This window comes from Artibeus jamaicensis, unplaced genomic scaffold, assembly GCF_021234435.1.
Source record: "Artibeus jamaicensis isolate MK-2021 breed Jamaican fruit bat unplaced genomic scaffold, CSHL_Jam_final contig_354, whole genome shotgun sequence".
NCBI classification, from domain to species: domain Eukaryota; kingdom Metazoa; phylum Chordata; class Mammalia; order Chiroptera; family Phyllostomidae; genus Artibeus; species Artibeus jamaicensis.
In genome coordinates, this window is record NW_026521803.1 from 8,324,249 (window position 1) to 8,341,122 (window position 16,874).

Here is a 16,874-nt window from a genome sequence, read left to right on the forward strand (position 1 = left end):
CCACATGTCACAATGACAACAGTGCTACATGAGCAGAAAGAGGACAGCCGTAATTGTGTGAGTGTGGTGTGATGGGTGGAGAAAGAAGAAGGCCATTAAGGCCATCGTGTGATAGAGATACATATGACAGCCTTCACTAATTATGTGATAGGTTTCATCATCATTAGAGTCACACAGTTGAGACTGTGGATGCAACTTGGGGTGCTCATGAGGACAGAATGAGTGTTGCAACCCCAGGCCAAGTACTAGCACAAGTATTGTGCTTCCTCAAGGGAGAAGGTGTGCCAATTCTGTCCAGAAGAACCTTTTATATTTATTAGACTTTAAAATATTTGTGCCCTGGAAGTGTTTTACTGCCTCTGCAACCTCCACTTTTAACTCTGTGTAAACACGATATGGTGGGTGAAAGCCCACAACTCCACTCACAGATCAAATTATTGGCACATTTGTCATTATGAAGACAGCACATTGGAAGGTGCTATATTCGGAAAGGGTGCATTTATGTCGTTAAATAGTTCCCAATAGGAAATGTCTTATATCCTCAAAGGTCTTTTGCTTGTATCATTTTTTAATGCCTTTGATTGCTTCCTATCTAACTTTTTTGAGGCTGTGGTATATTGTTTGTTCCCTCTTATCTCTCTTCCCCTTAAGCTGTAGACCTAAGTAGAAGTTCATGTTTTTAAATTATTTATCAAACAGTTCAGATAGCTTGTGTTTTGAGCTAGGCATTCTTCTAAATACTTTGTAAATATTAACTTGCTTAGTTTTTATAACTATTCTTTGAGGTGTCTACCATTACTATCAGTTCCTTTTTACAGATGAGGAAATGACAGGTAGAGATATTAAGGAATTTGCATAAGGACACACAGCCAGAGAAAGAGCAAGCTGCAGAGCTGGGATTTGAACCTTGACCCCCATGAGCTTGATCTCACTGCAGTGTTGAGGTATAGAGAGATCCTACTGTGGGTCCACCAGCTCAGACCTTGGTAGGCTTTTCCCCATTCACTTAGCCTTTTTCACTTCTGCCCAAAATATGCTGAGATCTTGAAATGCAAAGGTTAATGGCTTTAATTGTGATTCCACACTGTGGTTTTTGGCTAGAGTCTGCTGGCCACTGGCTTTGTGGTAGTCAGTCTTTAAAAGTGGTTTTTGTTAGATAATTGCATGTCTTCAACTTATGTATTATAAACAGAGCAGTAATCTGGCCCAGGAGTAGCTAAATAAAGTTATTTGATATCCATTAAGTCAAGTTTCTATTTTTATTCACCTCTATTAGAATTGAATATGGCAACGGTCAGGAAAAAGCAACACCATGGAATATATTGTAGTGGGTATCTCCTGACTGGATAGATTTTTTTTTAAATGCCTTCTGAAGAAGGTAGGCATCTTTCTGCTTTCTTCCCTCCCTAACAGAACAGATAACTACAATTTTCCCCTTAGTTATTCCCCTTAGGTATTATGACAATTTAGCTTTCTTTAGAATATGAATTTTAAAGGGGAAAATAAAAGCACACCTTTTAAAAAATTTAATAGACTTGGAACATGACTATTTTTTAAAAGACCTATTTAAACCTCTGCTACCTAAAATATTTACCTTACTCAGAAAATTCTTGGTAGTTCAAGATAAATAAAAATATCATAGCACATAAAATAATTACTTATGTAGTATATATGAAGTCCCCAGGTAGTAACCATATTTGAAATAAGGGCATTCATTGTCAGTGATTGCTTTTTATTGGTGTTTTATGATTTAGTTGACTTATTATGTATTTATAGGTAAAGAATAGATTGTTAAGATAGCATCTTCTATCAGAGGTTTTCAAGTTTGAAAACTTGAGCCTAAGCTGACTGTTCAGCCTTTGGAGTTCCATCATTCCTTTCAGTTAGCCCATTGGTGCAGATTGCTATTCAACCTGACAGAGTACAATGAGCCAGATAAGACATATCTGAGTGGTTTTCCTGAGGCCCTGACAGAGCCACACACAAGTCAGCAGTCTGTGATTAATGTCCATAGAAAGTAATATTTTTACCATTTTACAGATGGGGAAATGGAGGCCCTGAGAGGTTAAGTGGCTTGCCCTCCATCGCAAGGCTGTTTAGTAGATCCGGGAAAACCAGGCACTCATGCCAGCTACCATGCTTTTGCATTCAATTCTCACCAGTTCTAAACTTTGCAAGTTACAGTTCTTGTACCTGTCCATAGGTAGGTTACAAACTGGAAGTTGGATTTAAAGCAAGAGGATGTCATTGCCATTCACTTTCTAGGAGAAGGAAGCTACCAAGGTTGCTTTGGCTAAAAGAGCCAGTTCCCCATGGATACGACCCTCCTGGACCAGCTGGCTCTCTGCTGATCCTCTGAGGCTTTAGTCCATGAGGATTCAATCAGCCCCAGACCACTGGCTGGGATGGGGGGCAGGAGGACTGTAAATCTGGGGAAACTGCAAGTATTCAGGGTCTTGAACTTTATCAGGTTTAAATGTGTGATTGTGAAAGTAAAGAGCAAAGAAATGACAGCACTCAGTAAATCAGATGTAGAGAAGATCAGGACTGTCAGAGACCAGAGAAAAACAGGCTCTGGGCACAAACCCTGCTGAAAACCTGCAGGGAGGGGGAGGCTTTTATGTTCTCTCCAGACTTTGCCTTTTGAGAAACAAATCTCTTTCCCTGTCATTTTATCTAGAGAACGGTATTCTTTGTTATGTCCCATGGATTTTTTTAAAAAGTTTTCCTGATTGAGGTTTAGATCTTGTTTGAGAAAACAGGACACTGTAAGAAAAAAAATTGGGTGGAAAATGTCTAGAATGGCCTAGATTTTCCTCTGTCATTAATGGGTTCCATTTTTCAGGAAAAGTGGGCAAAAAATAGTGTGTTCCATAGCTCCTCAGATATATTTTTGTTCAACAACAAAAATGTAATTAAAGTAGAATAAGTCTCCTAATATATTGCAATAACAAACTGAAAGGCAAAAAAAAAAAAAAAGCATTAAAGAAGTGTAATTAGCTGACCGGGTCAATTTAATTAGTTCTTTTTTTCTGATATCCAGTGCCAGTCCTCACAGCTGCCCTCCTTCGGGGCCCCATCTGCTAATTCACTGCTATCTACTGCCAGAAAGGAGTTCCAGGGAGAGGGTGCTGCTAAGAGACTGGGATTCTTTTCCTGGAGCAGAGGACAAGCCTTAAGATTACTATCTTTGTCCTATAGAAGATACTGGTCTGTTGGCGGCATTTGCAAGGGGAACAAGGAATGCTTCCTCTTCAAAGGAATCAAAAGTAAGTAAAGGACTTCTTAGTCTCAACTCCCTCCTCCTGTTTCCTACCACAATGCAATAAATAAAGTCCTCGCTGCTGGTGCATGGGAAAAGCTTGAGATCTCTGGTGAATGGCAGTCTCGGAGAAGTTCTTTCCTGAGAAGTAATTAGGTTCAGAGGACAGTTAGGTCACACAAGAAATTAAAATTTGGTGTAGTATATGCGAATCTATTACAACATAGATTTTGGTAATAACAGTTCACACATATACAGTGCTTACTATGTGCCAGGTACTACCGGTATTAGCACTTTACATATCATCCTCATTTTACAGACGAGGAAACTGAGGCACAGAGAGGTTAGACAATTTGTCCTGGTCACACAGCTAGTAAGTGGTTGCGATAGGATCCAAACCCAACTAGGCTGGCCCAGGATTTGGGCTTCCAGAAAGTCCTTGTTATGTGAGCTAGAGCAGCTCCCTTCTTTTCAAATTAATCATGAAGCCTAGAGGAAAATCGGAGCCTAGGTATTTCACCAGAGAAGAAAAAAGGCTGTCATCTCCCCTTGTCTTGAAAGGTCCCTGTGGTTCTTTGCCTGACCAGCTCTACAGAAGTGCCAACCTTGTAGACTGTAAACACTTCAAAACTAGAGGCCAGCTTTTCTAGTTCTTCTTTGTGCCGTGGTACTCAGTAGTGCTGGGTAAGTACAGGACACTGGAGGACTGCATGTGGGTAGACAACCCTTTGGTCCTAATTCTCTGCATATTTGCAACATAGCTGAATGGAAAGGTCATATTTCTTGGTGGCAAGTGCAATAATTTTTTTCCTTGGATACTTTAAAAAAATTGATCAAGGAGGAACATTTAGTTATTTAGCGAATCTCCAAAAGGCTATCTTTTTCTGCTGCCCCTTTACAACCCTTCCTACAGGGGAAAAAACCCAGTCGGAAAGACCTCTGATCTAAGACAGCTCTGGGGCAGTGGCATCTGGACCCTGATCCTAGAACTGGCATTGCCCACACACTTAAGGATGCAAGTAAAGTCCAAGGAAAGCCCAGGGTTTTGGTCTTTGGAACTTTCTGCATCTCTTTCACCTTCTTGGGTGCGGAAATGATCCCTTACTCTCTGATGATCTGATTTTTTCCCTCTGCAGGAGCTGGGTGAGGAGAAAGGATTCAGTTTTGGAGTTCACCTTATTTGGATGAGGAGAGGAGAAAAGAGAGGCATCTTTAACCTCTGAGGCCTGGCATGAGGTGACAGACAGAAGCTAAAGATACTGGATTGACTTTTGGAATTCAGAGCACGGTCTCCAACTTTGACAGAGAAGAACAGATAGGGGAAGGCAGAAGATGTGAGAAGCCCCACTGCAGGGAGGCCACGAGAGTTCCATATGCCAGTCCAGCTTTTATTCCTGCCTAACTCAAAGCGGTAGAAAAGGCTTATTCGGGCCTAGGGGAAAACTCCAAAAAAGCATCACACTCCCCAAACCCATTTTCCCGTCCTGGATCAGGAAACTGAATATTCCTCTGTTCACCTTTGGTGAAAGGGAAGGGATCACCTCAGGGGCAGGGCCCGGGCCCAGCTGGCAGCCCTAGGCTTTATGTAGTGATGCCAGTAGTAATTAATAATGATAATAAATACCATACTTCATAACCGAACCCAACCTGAGGATGACTGAACGATTGGACCTCTGCCTCCCACCTGCACGCTGTTAGTCTGCGAGTCCACACCCTCCTATTATCTTGGGTCGAATCCAGCTTCCAGGTTCCAGCCACCATATTCAACGGGTTCAAAAGAAGGTCTGCTCCTCACAGCCGCGGATGAGAACTACCAGCGCCCCTCAAAGCCACAGGGAGTGCGGGGTGGGGGTGAGAGTGGGGGTGGGGGTAGAGGTGGTTTGGCTTTGCAGGATTATTCAGCATCAGACAATAATTAAAATGGGATGGTAATTTAGTCCCAGCCGAGCTAGGTTTAATTTTCCTGCAAAGTTCTGGGGACTGTTTTGGGAGCCCAGCTCCTTCCTGCCCGGAGCTGCCTGGGTCCTGGAACCCAGGGTCTGGCCGTCTGGCTCGGTCGGCGACCGGGAACCTCCGCGTCCAGCTTGCGCGCCGCGGCCGGGCGCCGAGGTGCGACCTCGGGGCGTGGGGCGCGCGCCCAGGCCGCGGGGAGGGCCGACGGCGCCGCGGTGCAATGCCTTTATCGGGACCCCAGGGCCACCCGCTCCTCCTTCGCTGCTTCAGGCGATCACGGAAAGACACCTTTCGATCTTTTGTCAGGCATCTTGGCCCTTAATAGCTAAATTTATTTGGTTTAAAGCGGCCTTGGGAGAAGCAGTGAGGGAGAAATCTTTCGTCGGTCATTGGGTGGCCCAGATAACAAGCTTTAAAAGAGAGAGGGGAGAAGAAAGTAGAAAGGTTAATGGACGAGCGGAGGGCGGGAAGGCGCCCGGCGTGGGGCTTTTACCGCGACCCTCCCCCGGCCGCCCCTTATCGCGGCCCTGACTTACCCTCCGAGTTTGAAGCACATTAAGTCACGTAAACAGCTCGCGGAGAGGAATGCCACCGCGGTGACCTTTCGCGCCGCCGCCCCGAGCCCACCTCCGCGCCGCGCTGGCGGCCGGCGGGCGGCGGGGCAGGCGCTGCCCGGGCTGCGGGGCGCGCTCGGGGCTGTGGGGTGCGGCGGCCGTGGCGCTCGGGGAGCTGGATTCCGGTGCCCGGTGCCCGGTGCCCGAGCGTGGCGCTGCCTGCTCCGCGCCCACAGCGACCCGCCGCCGCCGAGGGGTAGGGGCGACCTCTAGGCCGCACCGTACTCGCCGCCGCCACCACCTGACATTTCCAAAGAGTATTCTGGGGGTTTTGAGAATTAAAAATTAAAACACCCTCCTCCTCCTCCTAAGAAACCACCGTCAAGACTCCGGGCGACCGCCCCTGTTGGACCGACAGACGCTGGGGGCGGGGGACACGCTGCCCAGACCCGGCAAGTGGACGCAGAAGCCGGCGGGGCTGGGGGCGCGGAGGTGACCCCGCGTCCTTCGGCAAAAGCATCTCCGGAGCTGGAATTAATATGATATCAGTGGGAAGACACCATAAATCTGGGTTAAAAACACTCTCAATTTAAAGATATGGTTTAAGTCAGACGTTGTGTTCCTTTTCTTTCTGAAACGTCCCCTGAGCAGCTAGGAGGTTGGGAAATGACCGCACGGTGAGCGTGAGTTTGCGGGGGTCAAGGCGGGTGGTGACGCGGCTCTGGGGTCTCGCCGCTCCTCCGCCAGCAGCGCGCGGGACTGAGTCCCCCAACACCCTCTCTGGTTTGGCAGCACAGCCCCCGCCCCCTGCCCCATTGGCTGCTGTTTTCTGGCCGAATTCGAATCGCGATGAGTAGTGTGGCGCGGCCCAAATAAATCAGTCCCGGGGACAGGCTGAGCCCCTGCCTGCGCCCAGGAGCCAGCCTCTCCCCGAAGGTGGGGAGGGCTGCTGGGGAGGGACGGCTCACTTCGCAGGGGCCACCCCTGGGGTCTAAATAGTCCAGAGAGAAACGATTCCGTTTCAGATGAGCAAACCCTAGAAGAAGAGACAGGCGAAAGGAAAAAAGGAAGGGAAGGAAAGTGGAGAAAAAATGAAGGAAAGAAGCCACGAATAAAACAGAACAATTTCGCAGAGCCTGCCTGTCTATCTGGAACACTATGGGGGCCTTCTGCAACTCTCGGATTTCTAATTTGGGGCCCACTTTTTTCTGCGCCCCTTATTCTCCCCACCTTCTGAGACCCGCAGCGGTGCTCAGAGAAAACTCAAAGGGCTCAGGGCCAGTGGAGGCTGGCGTTGGAAATGTGCTGCTCTGCCGGGCTGTTGTCCCCAGGGCCAAAGTCGATGCGTTGGGAAAACTGCAAACTGGAAGGGTCAGGCAACCTGACTTTCGGTCGGAATCAACTCCTCGGGTCAAATGGGTTTGTTTTATTTCTAAATTAACTGACAAGGGAAGCGTTTCACTACCCATTCCCTCCTTTGGTTGGAAAACCAATCTTAAAAACCCAAAACAATTTGTGACCTAGCAAAGGAGCAATGACTTTCCCTCTCCCGCTCTTTGTTTTAGGCAGTGTTACAAAGAGGTTGGGAATCTGGAGGATAAAATGCCGAGTCCCTTCCCGGGCCCTTAGAACCCTCGCGCTGGAGACTTTCCCTCCGTGTCTGTCCTGACGCTCAACCTATGTGCCAATGGTGCCCGAGCAGCTCACCCTCACTGCTGCCGTGGAGCTGCGGGAAAAGCAGGTCCCTGGGGGTGACCTGTTGTCCAGGGAAATTCTCATGGGCACCCCGGTATTCTTGCAAATAAAAAATAAACACAGTGGGCCTTAGATTTGCTCAGGGCTTGGTTTCCTCGGGGCTCAGGCTTGGAGGCCCCTCAGAGCCGGGACTCTACTTGGCCAAAGTATTTGTAAACCGGTCTTCATTAGAAAATCAACTCGCCAAAATTGGAATTAAAGAAAAAAAACACCACTTTCATTTTAAAAGCAAACCTGAGAAACATTTAAAAACAGCTGGACTCAAAGGAAATCCACTGTCCATACCATTTCAGTAACCGCTCACAAAGGAGTCCCTGCAAAGGTCAGTCTATTGAAAAATTCGGTTGGAACTCACGTAAAAACCAGAAGAAAGACATTGGAAGCCCTGGCCCGAGTTACGCGCTCGGCGGACGTAGGGCTGTCTTTCCTGGTAGTCTCATTAGATGGATGAACTCAGGTCCACATCGAAAGCCCCCGGATCCTGCTCCTGCCTCCAAGTGTCTGTTCCAGAGTTTCCTCCCTTCGGTCCTTCCGAAACGTGGCCACCGCTGAAACCGCGAGCTGCCACAGTGATTTGGGGAGGCTAAGAGGAATGTAGTAAAAGTAACTAAATTACATGACAACGGTTTATGGACCGTCTAAGTAGCAATTTAAAATTCAGAAGTGTTTAGCAGCAATTTGCAACGAAGAATGAAATAAAAAGAACGCGTCGCGAACTCTCTCGATTCTTCTCCTGCATCCATCGCACTGCCAGGCCCTGGCCACTTCTCTCTGCCCCCCTCCCCGCCCCCCACACACAGGTTCACAGCCCACAGTTATATTGAGAGACCAGGTCTCACAATCTTTCGAAACCATATTTTACGATTCTCCTGCCTACCCTGGTTTAACCATGCTTAGGTTCCTCTCCTTCCCCCCAACTGAAAAACACAAAAACAAACAAACAAAAACAGCCTGAACACTTTCAGGGAGACTGACCTTTAGAAAATCATTTACTTCGATTTACCTGAAAAAAAAAAGTGTAAAAATCCATTCCCACACAACTCCTCCTGCCCTGGTTAGAGTTCTCTCGAGCCTTCTGGGGTCATGGCTGTCGGAAGAAATCCTTCTTGTGAGCAAAAGGGAGCGAGACCTGGTATCAGGGCTCCTGCGGCGGACGAACCCGTGGCCGCGCGACTCGCTGATGACAGATCGGCGCTGATAACCCCGCGACGTTTATTTCCAGTCCCTTTGCCGGCTAAGGACCGTATCAGTTTGTACACAGTTGTGATAACCATTTGGAGGGAGAAGGGGTGTGTATGCGGGGGTGGGTGGGAAGCGGTATGTCACGCTGGGTTCAGGGCAGGTGACCCCCCTCTTTCCAGCGACTTATCTGAGACTTACCTGACGTTCTCCAGAGAGAGCTCGGAGCAGAGGAGACACCCAAACTCCGAGAGCATGTGCGGGCGCTGCCGGCACAGAAGCCCTTGCAGCAGCCTGTGTATGCTACGGACTAACTTAGCACGGCATTTCCTAGTGTAGGTGCACCACGACCTCTAATTACAAGACCCATAGGTTAGTTAAGAGCACCAACGTGCCATTCCCAGAAATTCAGTTGTTTCTATAAAGAAGGGCACAGAGAGGGAGCTGAGCGCTCGAGTTCCTTCGTTCCCATATCATGGAAGCCTTAACTTCGATGGCCACCAAGACCCTCTGAGCTCCAGGGTTTTGAGCAGAGGTCGGGAAAAGTTTAAGGTCGATCACACACAAACTCGGAGGGAAAAAAAAAAAAAGATTTAATGTGGAGGGAGGAGCAGGGAAGGCCGGCAGAGCAAAACATTTCCCCCCTCATTCTGGGGGAGCGTTGACCCAGCAGCTGGCGCGTCCCTCCCAAAGTGGTGGCAGCGCCGGGCTGTGCAGAGCCAATTTCTCTGGTGCCAACCTCCCCCACCCTCCGTGAGTGCGTGTGTAACTAGTGGCGGAGGAAAGTGCTTCGCCGAAGGTTGCATGTGGGTCGCCTGGCAAGTCTGGCGTTGGGCCACCTCCGCCCCTCCCCCGGCGTCCTGGCGGTCGGCGCCCCCTGGATGCACCAGTCCGCACTCCCGGGACCGCTGGGCTCACACCCGCAGGCAGCGCAGCGCTCATTGTCTGCCCTGGCCGCGCGCTCCCTCCCCCTGCAGCCCGCCGTCCCCTCCCCACCCTTTATTTTCTCCTCCCCTCGCTCCCTCCTCCTCTTCTTCCTCCTCCTCTTCACCTCCAGCACCCAGTTGCTCGCCGAGCGCGGTTCAGACCTACAGCCTGGCACCCTTCGGCGAGCGCTGTTTGTTTAGGGCTCGGCGAGTCCAATCAGGAGCGCAGGCTGCAGTTTTCCGGCAGAGCAGTAAGAGGCGCCTCCTCTCTCCTTTTTATTCACCAGCGGCGCGGCGCAGCCCCGGGACTCGCGCTCGCCTGCCGGCGCCCTCGGCCTCTCTCCGCGCTCGGGAGCACCCTTCACCGCTGCGGTTCTCCATGCGCGGCGCCCACCCGAGGTTCGGCTGCTTCCTTTCTCGCTCGTGCTCCGCTCTTTCCTTCCCTCCACCCCTGCCCGTCGCGGGTCCCCTGGTTCTGCGCTCCGGGCCGCAGTGGGCTCCGGGGGTGTTTCGCTTCTCCACTCCTGTCAGGCTGTAGCGGCTCCCAGGTTCTCGGGACACCCGCGTGCCAACTTCTGGTGTCTTTTCCTCTCCCCGAAGAGCTTATCTGCGCGCAGGCTTATCTCCTAGTTATCTGGGCGCAAAGAAAGGGGCGGGAGTCGCAGTCCAGCGGGCAAAGACTTCTTCCTCGCTCTGCAGCCCGGGTCTGTGTGAGCATTCATTTTAGTGTGGTTATGTCCAATGGGCCCGAGCGATGTGGACAGGCAGCCCCGAGGAGGTCTGCATTTTCCTCGGTCCTTAAAACCCTCCGAGTCTCCTTGTCATTCTTCCTGCTCTCTCCTTTGGGGTGGCTTCGGCTCCGGGGCGGTCTCACGTCCCCCCTCCTTTCCTCTGCTCTCCGCTCCACCCCGTACGTCGGACTCCGGAACGGCCCGGCCTTTCCACTGCTGGGGATGGTCGCGGGGTGGGCCGGGGTGGCCCGGCCGGCGAGAGCGCACGCGCTGGCAGCTGCAACTCGAGCCGCGATCAAGGTGTGCGGCGCCGCCGCGGGAACGCGGGTGGGGCGTGAATCTGGGCTCTGCGGGCGCCCCTCGCTGCCGGTGCCCGGAAGGTCCGAGACTGCCGTCCCCGCCCCAGGCCCCACCTTCCCAGGGCTGAGTTTGTGGTTTTTTTTCTCTCTGGGGCTTGCGTTCCGTCTCGTTAGCTCAGTCCGGGAAGCTCTGGGACAGCCCGTGTGAGAGAACGCGGCGGTTTCGTTTTCGGGACAGGTTGTCTTCCTTGAGCTAACGATTTCCACGGGGGCGACCGTAATACTGGGTGAGGGACACCTGCGAGGAGGGAGAATAAGGCAGCGCCGACACGAAATGCTAGTTAAAAAGTTCTTTTGTGTGTGAACGGCCCGGAGGGAGCCGCTTTGAGGAGGAAGGGAAACCTCGGCCAGCCTTGCGGTCACCGCCTGGGATCAGGCGCGCACGCGGATGAAGGATGCTGCGAAGGGAGAGAGTGGGGAGGGCGAGGGTACCAGAGAGCTGGGGGCGTGGGAGGGCGGTGAAACCCTGTCTTCGGAGGATCCGGTGGCTGCTGCGCACGTCACGGCCCCTCTTATCCTCCAACTCTCACTCCCAGGGCGGAAACGGGATCTTTGAGGAACCTCATCAGCTAGGGAAGGGAGTGCAAGTGCGATGTCGTAGGGCCTGCGCTCCTGGTAACCCCTTTTTATTTCTCCTCCCGTCCTCGTTTCCTCGCCTCAGGAGCTAGAAATCAGTTTGCGGCAGCGCCGGACTGTGGATGGCCTTGACTGAAGACGGCTGGTGCCTCTCCAAGCGCTTCGAGGCCGCGGGTGAGGACGCGAGCGACTCCGGAGCTTTTCCAGCGCGGGAGTCCTCCACGCCTCCTTCCCCCAGATCCTCCTCTTCCTCCTCCTGCTGCTCTCGGGGTGCGGAGCGCGGCCCCGGCAGCGCCGGCAACTGCAGGACGCCGCAGCTCGACACGGAGGCGGCGGCGGGACCTCCGGCCCGCTCGCTGCTGCTCAGCCCCTACGCCTCGCATCCCTTCGGGGCTCCGCACGGACCTTCGGCGCCCGGGGTCGCTGGCCCCGGGAGCGCCCTGTCCAGCTGGGAGGACCTACTGCTCTTCACTGACCTTGATCAGGCCGCAACCGCCAGCAAACTGCTGTGGTCCAGCCGCGGCGCCAAGCTGAGTCCCTTCGCACCCGAGCAGCCCGAGGAGATGTACCAGACCCTCGCTGCCCTCTCCAGCCAGGGCCCGGCCGCTTACGACGGCGCTCCAGGCGGCTTCGTGCACTCGGCGGCCGCCGCGGCCGCCGCAGCGGCAGCGGCCAGCTCCCCAGTCTACGTGCCCACCACCCGCGTGGGCTCCATGCTGCCGGGCCTGCCGTACCTGCAGGGGGCGGGCAGCGGGCCGGCCAACCACGCTGGAGGCGCGGGCGCACACCCGGGCTGGCCCCAGGCCTCGGCCGACAGCCCCCCGTACGGCAGCGGCGGCGGCGCGGCGGGCGGAGGGGCCGCTGGGCCCGGCAGCGCGGGCTCGGCCGCGGCGCACGTCTCGGCGCGCTTCCCCTACTCGTCCAGCCCGCCCATGGCCAACGGCGCGGCTCGGGACCCGGGGGGCTACGCCGCGGCCGGCGGCGGGGGCGCGGGCGGTGTGAGCGGCGGCGGCGGCGGCCTGGCGACCATGGGCGGCCGAGAGCACCAGTACAGCTCGCTGTCGGCCGCGCGGCAGCTAAACGGAACGTACCACCACCATCACCACCACCACCCGAGTCCCTACTCGCCGTACGTGGGTGCGCCGCTGACACCGGCCTGGCCCGCAGGCCCCTTCGAGACCCCGGTGCTGCACAGCCTGCAGAGCCGCGCCGGAGCCCCGCTCCCGATGCCGCGGGGCCCCAGCACCGGTAAGGACCCAGCCGCCGCGTAGGGGTGGGACCCATGGCCTTGGAGCGAAAACGGGCGTGGAGCAGCTACTTGACCTGGGCCCCGTTTTCTGGGCTTTTTTGTCGGGGTGCCCAGAGGTCGGTCTGGCCCAAGGCAGCATTTGCCGACCTCTTTCTGGACGACCCAGAGTCTGGCAGCATTGATGTGGCGCTTCTATTTTTCCGGGCTGTCTGTTCCTTTCCAGGGAAGAGACTGAATGCGCATATATACCTCAGCGCCTAGGAGAAGCTGAAAGGACCTGATGAGTAGTGAATGGGGTGGGCGGTAGGAAGGAATGAGCTCGGAAGGAACCGATGGGACCTGAACCCTGTGGAAGACTCTAGTTTTGCATGAGTGGAAGAGTGAGATTCCTTTGGGGGGGTTAAGTTTAGGAGAGTGTTGGGCGCTTAATTCATTCTGTCCTCAAATATGCACACAGCCTTGCTCAACCCACCTCTCTAAAGGTGAGGAGTTGAGTGTATTTTCCTGAGGGAGAGTATTTAAAAAGACTGCACAGTGGAAAAGTTGGCATCCCCCCCTCCCCCTCAGTGAGAGGGGAAGAAGAAGCCAGAGGACACCTGGACTGGAAGGCTGGTGGGAGGCCCTTTGGTCTGACATCAGCTGGTTGAGGCGCCTGGGCCCCTCACACCTATCCTTCCTCTAGAATTCAGCCCACCAGTTCTTCAGTTTCCAGTTCCACTGGTACTATCATTCCAGTGACCAGGACAACTTATGGGTGAACTGGGAAAACACAAATTCTCAGAATACCTGGAAACAGCCCATTTTGAAGTGTTTTGTTCACAGATGCAGGGGAGGGTGCGGATTGTGTTGTGTGGCCTGACAGAGGCCCTTTGGCTTCTTAGCCACAGCATTCTGGTGCTTTCACAGGTCTCACTTACTTTATATTTAATCTGTTTCATCAGCTGGCAGACTCCTAAGACAAAACTTTTTCTTCTTTAGCTGTTGTTTGAGGGGATCTGTGGGAGTCACAGGGGTGGCAATGATGAAGGAGGAGCATTGGCCTAAATTACTTCACCTGGTGCTTTTACGCCACAGGGCTGAGAGCCTCAGCCTTCCATTTTGGGACAAGAAGTCCTTCAGGGGCCCTGATTAGTTAGGATATGCGAGGCTTTGCCAACCTTGTGTTCGGAAGACGTGCTGGAAACTCGAGTGGCCTGAAAGTGAAGGATCTGATCTGAAAAGCATTGGTAACGGTGGAGAGGGCAACACGCTCTTTCTCTCTTTCTCCAACCGCCCTTAAGATCTTGGTCTCCAAATTTCCTCTTCTTTCCCTTGCAAAGCTGGCTCTGGAGACCATTTTCACAATGAGGGGGTGACGGGCCCTGCGGATTTGCTAAACTTTTGAATAGAGACTGGAGAACAGAGCACTGTCACCCTTCCTGCTGCATAGGGACGCATGCCTGGCTACCAGGGGCAGAGGGAAGTGAGATGTGGGATCTTCAAAGGATGGGAAGGGGGTGGGTGTTAGGGATGCGAGGCCTTTGTCAGTCTGGAGTCTAGCAGGGAAGCTGAAAGGGTTTGTGAGTTGGGCCGGGGGCAGCTTAAGTTGGAGCAAGGCGTGGCTGGCTCTGCCTGTTCCCTGACACACCTTAGCGTGATCTGCAAGTTCCTTTCCCCTAGTCTTCCAGCATTTCACAGGAGAGAGAAAGAGAAGTAGGCCCAAAGACATAAAGTACTTGGTCCTGTGTGGAAAATCCTTTTAGAGGCAGGGTGCAACTGCGGGCAAGTTCTGTTTCTTTTCATTTCAAACTCAGCCGGTCCTTTCACCAAGGATTTCACTCTCTGGATAGGACACTGCAAAATCAGAAAAATCTTCCGTAGACCCAGAGTATATTTGAAAAAAACCCAAACAACCAAAAATGGGAAGGGGTTTGGGATCACCTGGGTTTTTTGCATGGAGGCAGGAAGGCAGGAAACTATTGAGAACAAATCCATCTGGGGCTAGGGGAGGCGAGTAACTCTTAACTTTGCTCGTCCTCACAGGTGTTCTTTTGCCAGAGAGACCTGGACCCCTGAAGCCTCTCTCCCTTGCAGCTTCCTAGCTAGAGTCCCTGCTTCTCCACTTCATTATTGTTATTCTTTTAAACAAACCATTTCTGGAGGCACTCTTTAATTGATTTGGGCAAGCAGCAGGACTAAAAGCTGTGTCCAGCGTTCTCAACCTGCCCAGTGCGGAGGCTTCTGGGAACTAGCTCCATACACCTCTCCCTTCTGCTGGTAGTTGGTAGCTGGGGAGTCCTGAGGGAGCTCAATGTCCTCACAGCCCTTCAGTCCATGAGCCCAGCCCTCTCTTAAGCTCCCACTAACTCTGTTCTATTCTTTGGGTTTTGGGGAGACCCTTGCTGGCAGAGCCCTTCTCTCCTGAGTCTGTCATTCCCTAGGGGCACTCGGAGCAGCCATGTTAGGAGAGAGATGATGATGAGTAGGGGGAAACTGAGGAAGGAAGGGGCTTCCAGCACTGTTAGATTTTATCATTTTAGTTTAAGAACAATTTTCTTGTTTTAATTAGTTACAGAATTGTAGGTGCTGAGTGAGGGGGTGGGGAAAGGTAGGGAGGGAATGGTAGCTATAGATTTTATTTAACTAAAAAGAAACCAACTTCCTAAATTTTATTTATCCACAGCGGACTTTAAGTTTTCAGGTGACTGAATAGATACCTGGAGAGTTCACACTGTTTTCTTCTTATTGTTCTCTTCTGGGAGCGGGGAGAAGGGGACCAGGCCCAGGTCTGGTTTCTCCAGGGAATGCCCCACTCCTCTATTGAGAGAGGCTCTGATAGGTAACATTTTAAAGTCAACAACAAAGACAAATATCTTGTTTAACTTCAGTGTCCTTGAAGTCCTGAGCATTTTACTGATTACCGTAGTCAATAGTGGCTTTTAGGGCGGAGAAGAATAAATCTTTGTGATGTTGTAAGTTGCAGTATCCCCATGACAACTTTGAACTCAAATTATGTAGGATGCTAGTTTCTTTTAAACTTATTTCTTGAGGAAGGAGACTTGTTTTGTAGGGTAAATAGTAAATGAAATTAAAGAGTATTTATACCAAAGACACATTTAAATATCTTTACAACAAACAGTTAAGTGTGCAGGAATGAAAAGGAATAGAAAGGCTCAATAGTACACAATCTTCAAATTAAAAAGTGTTATGTTTACTTTAAAAATTGATTCATAAATTCTTAAAGGAAGACAGTTGGGACACTTAAATCCTTTATAATATTAATAACCCAAACAGGAAATATTTAGTTTTTAAAAATCTATTTTAAAGTACTTAATTAATAAGTACATATCTCATTAGATAATATTTATTTATTCATATTTAACTAATTTAGGGTAAGGAATACATTTTACAACCACTTATTCTTAAGATTGTTTTTAAGCAACAGGTTTTGATTAGTTGTGGACTCTAAAAACTAACCAAGTAGAAATGACACAAACACAATTTTTAGAAAGATTGCATAAGTTGAAATTTTAGTGTAGGAGAATAGGAAACAGTTGTATTTAGCATTGGGGTAGTCTTAGTAATTTTCTGGATCAATAAAATATGAACTGTTTGTAGAAATTTTGCAGATAGGAACAATTAGACCCAGAAGCAGAATATTGCAATCAGAATATTTTAGTGTTTGGCTGTTGTGACATGAAAATAAAACTCAATGTTTATCTCTGCTTGTTAATATTAGTGCATTGCCTCCCTGAGGAGATCCGAGGCACGTTCTAATTAATTGGTTATAAATGCTCGAGAACAGGATTTGTAATTTCACGTGTCTTTTTTAGAGGGGGGGATAGGAAGGGTGGCGGATATATAGTAAATACTTTTTAAAAGAAAAAGAAGGGAAAGGAACCGAGGCAGCCTCCCGGTGTCCTGGGGTCCTTGGCGGGCGAGAGCAGGGGTCAGTGAGTAGCGTTCACGCGCTGTGGTTTGCTCGGGCTTGGCGAGTGGCATACTGTAATAATGATGGATTTCAGTTTTAAAAAGCCTGTGAACAGCCGGAAAAGAGGGGTCAGGGAACCCAAATCGATCTCCCCACAGTTCATCTCAACCCCGAGGTCCTTGTTGGTAGAAGGCAAATGACCTGGGCTCAGCTTCCAGCACTGACTTCTACTTGACTGGGTTTTTACTGGGCGCGCCCCAGGGTGCAGAGAATGGTCAGCGATCAATAGGGACCTCACCAGCCGGCTCCCGGCGTGGCCACTGAGCAGAGAGGTCAGTGGGGAAGGGCGCAGGCAGCAAGTCGGCTGCACTAGGAAGGTGGAGTGCTGGGGTCCCGGGGAGGGGCGGGCGCGGCCTCACC

At 51.3% G+C, this 16,874-nt stretch overlaps 1 protein-coding gene and 2 long non-coding RNA genes across 8 annotated transcripts in view; 2 read left to right on the top strand and 1 right to left on the bottom strand.

Moving 5' to 3' along the window:
* LOC128627239 (uncharacterized) overlaps positions 1-5,072 on the top strand; it is a 67,781-nt gene extending 62,709 nt beyond the window's left edge. For all 3 annotated transcript variants that reach the window (XR_008391394.1, XR_008391395.1, XR_008391396.1), the window contains 2 exons: positions 3,044-3,269; positions 4,399-5,072. This is a non-coding gene — a long non-coding RNA (uncharacterized LOC128627239). The remainder of the gene's footprint in view (positions 1-3,043; positions 3,270-4,398) is intronic.
* A 438-nt stretch (positions 5,073-5,510) lies between these two features.
* On the bottom strand, positions 5,511-8,818 carry LOC128627238 (uncharacterized). The gene is made up of 3 exons (XR_008391393.1): positions 8,500-8,818; positions 5,752-8,107; positions 5,511-5,625 (listed from the first exon to the last, which is right to left on the bottom strand). It is a non-coding gene; the product is annotated as an uncharacterized LOC128627238 (long non-coding RNA).
* Positions 8,819-9,653: 835 nt separating this feature from the next.
* GATA6 (GATA binding protein 6) overlaps positions 9,654-16,874 on the top strand; it is a 29,576-nt gene continuing 22,355 nt past the window's right edge. Inside the window, exons 1-2 of one of the 4 annotated variants that reach the window (XM_053664203.1) lie at positions 9,654-9,880; positions 11,381-12,543. In XM_053664203.1, the coding sequence (XP_053520178.1) occupies positions 11,418-12,543 (1,126 nt within the window). In that variant the 5' untranslated portion in view covers positions 9,654-9,880; positions 11,381-11,417. The other 3 variants (XM_037134077.2, XM_053664202.1, XM_053664204.1) reach the window with 3 other exon arrangements.